Raw genomic sequence first — 6,696 nt, 5'->3', positions numbered from 1 at the left:
GGCAGAGAAACTTCCTTCAGGCATGAGTGATACAGCCGTTCTGAGCTCAAGGGTAATGAAGGAAATGAATCAGTGATATTAAATACGGTGGTTTTCAACACACACACATGAACCAAGGTTATGTTTTGATGGTTTGAGGACAACGTGGCAGGGGCTAACCTAGCCCTGTATCTCCCCTATGAGCCACCATTCGCTAATTCAGTGCTGGGGAGACTTCACAGGACCCACCTATCTTGGGACACCTGGGTGGCTTAGTCGGTGAAGCGTCTGCCTTTGGCTCAGGTCATGATCCCTGGGTCCTGGGATGGAGCCCCGCATCAAGGTCCTTGCTCAGCAGGGAGCCTGCTTCTCCCTCTGCCCACAGCTCCCCCTGCCTATGCTCTCTGACAAATAAAATCTTAAAAAAAAAATAATAATAAACCCACCTATGTTGAACAACGAGAATTACATTTGGAAAGCTTGTAAGTTGAAGGTACGGAGGGAAAGGGAAAAGAAGGGTGAAGAAAATATTTGGGCTTGTTCATAATGAAATTGAGGGGAAAGGTCACTAAGAAAAGTAAAGGCTGTCTAGATATCAAAGAAAATATAACTGAGCTCGTTTTTTAATAAAATGGAACTATCATAAAGACTCTTTTTAGGAATAGGAATGGGTTGTGAAAGCAAATATTGCCACAATTCCGTTAAGGCAAAGATCTACTCCAGGATTGAATAAGCATACCCTGATTTTCCTCCATCATTCTTCAGAAAAGCACTGAACCTATCAGATCCTCCAGGCTATCCCTTTGTTTTCCATCAAAGAAATAAGAAAAACAATCAACAAAGTAACTCAAACAATAATTTCTACTTCAAGTAGTTTCTACTTCAAGTTTTCCTGTCTGAACAGATACAGTGAAGAGACTGTTCTAACCTCACTGCACGCCAGTTAACCACAAAATGTGACTAATTGTTCATAGAGAATAAAATTAGCATCAGATGTTTCTCCCTCAGGATTTAATAAGCTGTTACTTGAGATCGTCTAAAAGTAACCCTAAACTTTCATAAACTTTAAACAATCAAAATGACAGTGTGAGGACAAGAGAGTGCAGGAAAAATTGGGATTAATTCCTAAGACTGGCAGAGGTTATTTCATATGAAGCAATTAAAGATTTTTTTTTTTTATTCGACAGAGATAGAGACAGCCAGCGAGAGAGGGAACAGAAGGAGGGGGAGTGGGAGAGGAAGAAGCGCTCATAGCAGAAGGAGCCTGATGTGGGGCTCGATCCCATAACGCTGGGATCACGCACTGAGCCGAAGGCAGACGCTTAACCACTGTGCCACCCAGGTGCCCCTCATATGAAGCAATTAAATCTAAAATGGAACAATGAAGTTGCCGTTGTGATGGAAAAGCCTTCCATTGTGGACAAATGTTGAGAACCTGAGTTCAGCGTCAAACACCTGGGTGGGATTCTCGCTCAAGTAGCAAATGTTCCGCGGCTTGATAACGTCGATCTTTCCCACTTCAACCTTGCTGCTTCATTATGTTAATACACGTCAAAATTTATATAATGGAAAAATTTCGCCTGTTTTTTCATAGCGGCAACATCACAAGGAATACAAGCATCTCAGAAACAGTGTAATGAAACAGAATGCTCTGGTAATACTGGTCTACATACCAACACCAAAAGACACTCAGATTCAAGAGCCATTGAACCTGTGTAACCGGGAGAGCTTTCTACTAAGGGAATCCCACACATCTTTTTTTAAGATTTTATTTATTTATTTTGGAGAGAGAGAGAACCCACAAGCAGCAAGGAGAAGAGGGGGAAGAAGAGGGGGAAAGAATCTAAAGCCATTGCCACAGAGCGTGGAGCCCGACGTGGGGCTCGATCTCACCACCCTGAGATCATGACCTGAGCTGAAATGAAGAGTCGTATGCTTGACTGAGCCACCCAGGCACCCCCCCTCCGCCCCACATATTTTTAATTATTATGAAGGGCTCCATCTTTTCTTACAATATCTGTAAGGGTGGATACGAACATTTTCAACCCCCCTCTTTTTTTAAGTGAGTAAACAGAGAAAATTAAGTGATTTGTTCACAATTACAAAATAAATTCATGGCAGAGTCAAGAATAGAGAAAACAGCCACTATTTCAGGCGGTCTTCCGGCACACCCTTCGCTAGCCTTCATACCAGCATTTTACAAGTCTGAGTAGAACGTATTTCTCTTTATGTCACAAAGATAAACTGCTTCTGTGACCGGGTCCACTTGAACAACTGAAAAGGAACAACAAGCCAATTTTTATGGTTCATTTTCTCCAACTGATTTCACGATATTAGAATGTGTGAGGAGTAGTATTTATTGCAACAAGAGAGCGGCCACGAGTAATTAGGTGTACACGTTGCTGGAAGCAAGACAAAGTTTACTGACATTTGGGGGGGAAAACACCACCATAGGAAGAAGTCATTAAACAAGGAGGTGTCTAGACAAAGGCACAGCGTTCCACAATCGCTTCATACTCTGTGCGCGGCAGGTCCTCTCAGAGAGCAGAGAGGGTAAAGCAGGGTAAGGTCTGCATTAAAAGCTGCATATTCATACCACTGCTGCGACTGTCTTACAACAAAAGGTGCTATAGAATCCTCTGGAGGAAAAAAGTGCAACACAAAGCCTGTCTCACAAAAAAGGAAAGGTAGCAACAGTGACCCAACCCTCCCTTTGACGACTCTCGTAGGAATACACACGCTGCACAAACAGTGTTTCAAACTCAGCAAAAGAAGGTTTCGGCTGGAATTATGGGCTTTCGGGTTAAAGATATATTTTGCAGGAAGAGTTCACCCAAAGTTTGAGAGCTAGTGCAGAGAGAGACAATTGGAATTGATAACTAAGTGGAGGAAATGCTTAATTTTTCACTAGGTCATAATAATTCCCTTTGGGAAGAAGTGCTTTATTTTGAAACTAATTATTCCAGGTTTTGTTATGTGGTTCATGCTTTTAAACTGCAGTTGTCTCAGACTTGCTGGATGCTGAATTTTGTAATGTCAGATAATAACAGCCTGCCAAGAGAGCCCCATTAGATCGTTGGAGCTGCATTTACAAGAAGCATTTTGCTGAGCTGCCTCAACGCCTTTTCACATTAACCATATACAACTGAGCATATCTGATCACATATTATCCCTCCTCAAATAAAGTCATGTTAGAGAAATTGTTTTTAAAAGAGGCTTTCAAACTAGTCCTTCAGGCATTTAAAAATCTTCATATAAAAGTCCACTTCTTTAATACATAAGAACAAACATTTTTCCTTTAAAAAAAATCTCATTTTTAAGCCAAAATAAATTACAACTTGCTTAAATACCCTTGTTAATGGCTCAGTGCTTATTTCAGATACACGGAGCTTTTTTCTTTTCTTTTCTTTTCTTTTTTTGCACACACCTTCAGAAATTAAAGATACTAAAACAGAACAGTTAAAACTTCTAAAATGACATGAAGATACAGCCCTGGCTCAGGTAACAGATCAAGCTTTAAGTCTTCAGGAATAAAAAACTGATACTCACCACCCCATCTATATAGTTTTGTATTATGTACATATTAACAATCTATTCAATGATTTTAAAAAAGGACAGAAACTTCATAAAACTATTTCAAAACTCAGAGCATAAAAGTATAAAGAAACAAAACATGTAATGTACAATCTATCCCATTTGGCAATGTGTAAATTACGATGGGAGAGAAAAAGCTTATCTACAAATAAAACAAAAGGAAACGTGATCTAGAAGCGCTCTCAGGTCCACAGCTCTTCAGTTCTTCCGAATTTGTAGATCAGAGTGCTAGAAAGATATGAAAATAAATCGTGAGGAAACAATGCATGCGAATGAGCAACAAAGAATTCATTTTCTAAATATGCTTTGACAGGTGCCTCCCTGGTTCCTTTCTATCGATTTCTAAACACAGAGACCGCAGTGGTGCTACTCCAAATGCGGTTGCTTTGTACACGTTTGTTGACCCCGATGGCTAAGCACGATTAAATACGCTTTCTTACAGCCTGGAAAGTTATCAGATCGGAAACTTGTAAGGGAAAGGGGCATTTCTCATAGCGGCAACATTAGGGTTTCTACAATAACTGAAGAATCCTAAAATGGACCACGCAGCAATTCTTTGTTCCTTCTCCATATAATTACTGTGCCCAGAGGCCTGGGTAGGCCACAGGCTCTCGCTAAGTGCTAGGAATGTATGAGTCAAAACAAGGTCAACAGGGCTCACGAAGAGAGCTGAGAGCCTGAGGGAGACAATCAAATTCCAACAGCAAAAAAATGCTCTCAAGGCGATCCACCTGGTGACAAGAGAATGAATAGAAGGATCCACCGAGTTAGAGACGTCAAGAAGGTCTTCCCGGGAAAGTGGTGGCTGCACTGAGATCTAAAAGAAGAGTGGGAATGATCTCAGCGAAGTACGGGGGGAAAGTGGGAGAGGAGCAGAGAGGCAGGACACGCTGAGACCGGAAGTTGAGCTGTGGACATGTTGGAGGTGCTGGATTTGAAATGTCAGCCACGCAAGATAAGTAGGAAACCGGACACACGGTTCAGACGTGGAGACAGACCTCTGTGACTCATCGGCATATATGCAGTAATCAAAGTCTTGAGCATAAAGGAGCCCACTTGGAAGGAAGAAGAGGCCTGGACTGGAGCCTTAAGAAACTGCAAAAGTGAGTGGCCAGTGGGTGGGAGGGCCAGCTGCGAAGGAAGCAGAGGCAGAGTGGCCAAAGACGTCGGAGCTGTGCTCTGCTACTGACAGGAGGCACCGAACGGGCTGCTCAACTTGCCAGGCTCTGGGCAGAGGGCACGGACTGACAGCGCAGGCCTGTCCGCGCGCAAGGTTTCTCTTCGTCCCACTCTCAATTACCTGGTCTCATCTACCCCCACAAAGGGCTGAATCTGAATTTCAGTTTGATCTCTACACAGTGCCTGGGGCGCCTGGGTGGCTCAGTCGGTGAAGCATCTGCCTTCGACTCAGATCAGGATCCCGGGGTCCTGGGATCGAGCCCCGCAGTGGGCTCCCTGCTCAGCAGGGAATCTGCTTCTCCCTCTCCCTCTGCTGCTCCCCACCCCCGCTTGTGCACTCTCTCTGTCAAATAAATAAATAAATAAAAATCTTATAAAACAAATAAGAGTGCCTAAGATGTCTTTAGGAAAACTTGACTGTATCCCCAGAAGGTTGTTGGTCACATGCCAAGAAACACGATCACAAGACAGCAGAAACTGTCAAACATCTTTCAAAGCCACGAGCATCCAGGCCACGGGACAGTAAGAGGGCAGAGCACAGCGGTTTAACCGAGGGAATGGAGCTGAGGGTTCAGGGAGGTCAAAGGGGCTGGCATTTGTGAGGGAGCGCAGGAAACAGGCAGGAGGCTCCCCTTGAGTCTTCTGCTGAGTACTGGTCAGCAGATGAATTCGAAGAAACCACCCAAGGAAAGGGAAGGAACAACTCCCCAGAGCTGTCGCAGGGCTGGAAAGACGTCTCCTGAGCAGACTGGGCCGCCTCAAAATCCACGGCACGTGCAGGGCGTCGCCTCAGGCCCAGACTAGAGGTGCTCTAGGTCCGCCCTCCAAAGCTAAGAAGCAAGACTCAAACGGACCAAACTGTTTCTAAGTTACCTAAGTGCACCAGAACAAAGCTCAAAACTGTTTAAAGGAATGCCAAAAAATCCAGCCCCCTACCAGCTGCATGTGAAGAAGCAACCGCGAGGAAAAGGACCCAAAATGAAGAGAAAAGAGAAACAAGAACAGACTCAGAACTGACACAATTAGAGGGACATTGACATGGTTATAAACATACGTCATACATCCATGAAGGTGGAGGAGAGTGTAAGCATGTTAAGGAGAAATGTGCAAAATCAAGCAAACGGCGATGAAACACACGTCTGAGGTGACAGGTACCCTGGATGCGAGTAACAGTGGACACTTTGAGTGACCTTGAAGATGTAACAGTAGCAAGTATGCCAAATGAAATACACACAGAAAACAAAAGCAAAAAAAGAACGAAGCACTCGTGGGTGTGGGGTGACTCAAGCAGCCCAGTATACATGTGACTGGACTCCAAGGACAGTGCGATGAACAGAAAAAGTCTTTGAGAAATAATGGCGAAAAGATTCCAAATTAGATGAAAACTAAACATAAAGACCCTAGAAACTCAATGAACCCCAAAAAGAATGAATATGCAGAAAACTACATCACAGCACATCATAATCAGATTGATTAATATACGTGCAGCCGAAGTGAGCACGATAATCAGATTGCTTAGAAACGGTGACAAAAACAAAGTGCTTCCAGGCTGACAGTCTAATGATTCTGTGAGGTTGGGGGGGAGTATAAATTTATAAATGGATGCCTAAAATACTTATCTTCACATTAAAAGACATTCATTCTGAAAAGCATAGGATATGAGCTTCATATTTTTTTTATTAGTAGACTCCAACATAGGGCACGAACTCACGACCCTGAGATCACAACCGGAGCTGAGACCAAGAGTCGGGTGCTTAACTGACTGGGCTACCCAGGCACCCCACAAGCTTCATTTTAGGGTTTTTCTCTTTTTTTTTCAGAAGACTGCCCCTAAAAAATACTTCTAATGTTGTTTTATTTTTATATTTACTTTTAGTTTTCTTAAAAACTTATTTAAAAAATCCAATTTCCAAACCAGTTTTTGTATATAGCACGCATAATATG

At 43.1% G+C, this 6,696-nt stretch overlaps 1 protein-coding gene across 1 annotated transcript in view; it reads right to left on the bottom strand.

The window, feature by feature from the left end:
* Nucleotides 1-2,511: 2,511 nt before the first annotated feature.
* Nucleotides 2,512-6,696, bottom strand: part of TMEM50B (transmembrane protein 50B) — a 33,137-nt gene continuing 28,952 nt past the window's right edge. Inside the window, exon 7 of the mRNA XM_034656114.1 lies at nucleotides 2,512-3,801. Within this exon, the coding sequence (XP_034512005.1) occupies nucleotides 3,756-3,801 (46 nt within the window). The 3' untranslated portion in view covers nucleotides 2,512-3,755. The remainder of the gene's footprint in view (nucleotides 3,802-6,696) is intronic.

Source organism: Ailuropoda melanoleuca, chromosome 1 (assembly GCF_002007445.2).
Source record: "Ailuropoda melanoleuca isolate Jingjing chromosome 1, ASM200744v2, whole genome shotgun sequence".
NCBI lineage: Eukaryota > Metazoa > Chordata > Mammalia > Carnivora > Ursidae > Ailuropoda > Ailuropoda melanoleuca.
The sequence above is the reverse complement of the archived record's forward strand: the minus strand, read 5'-3'. Positions and strand labels throughout refer to the sequence as shown.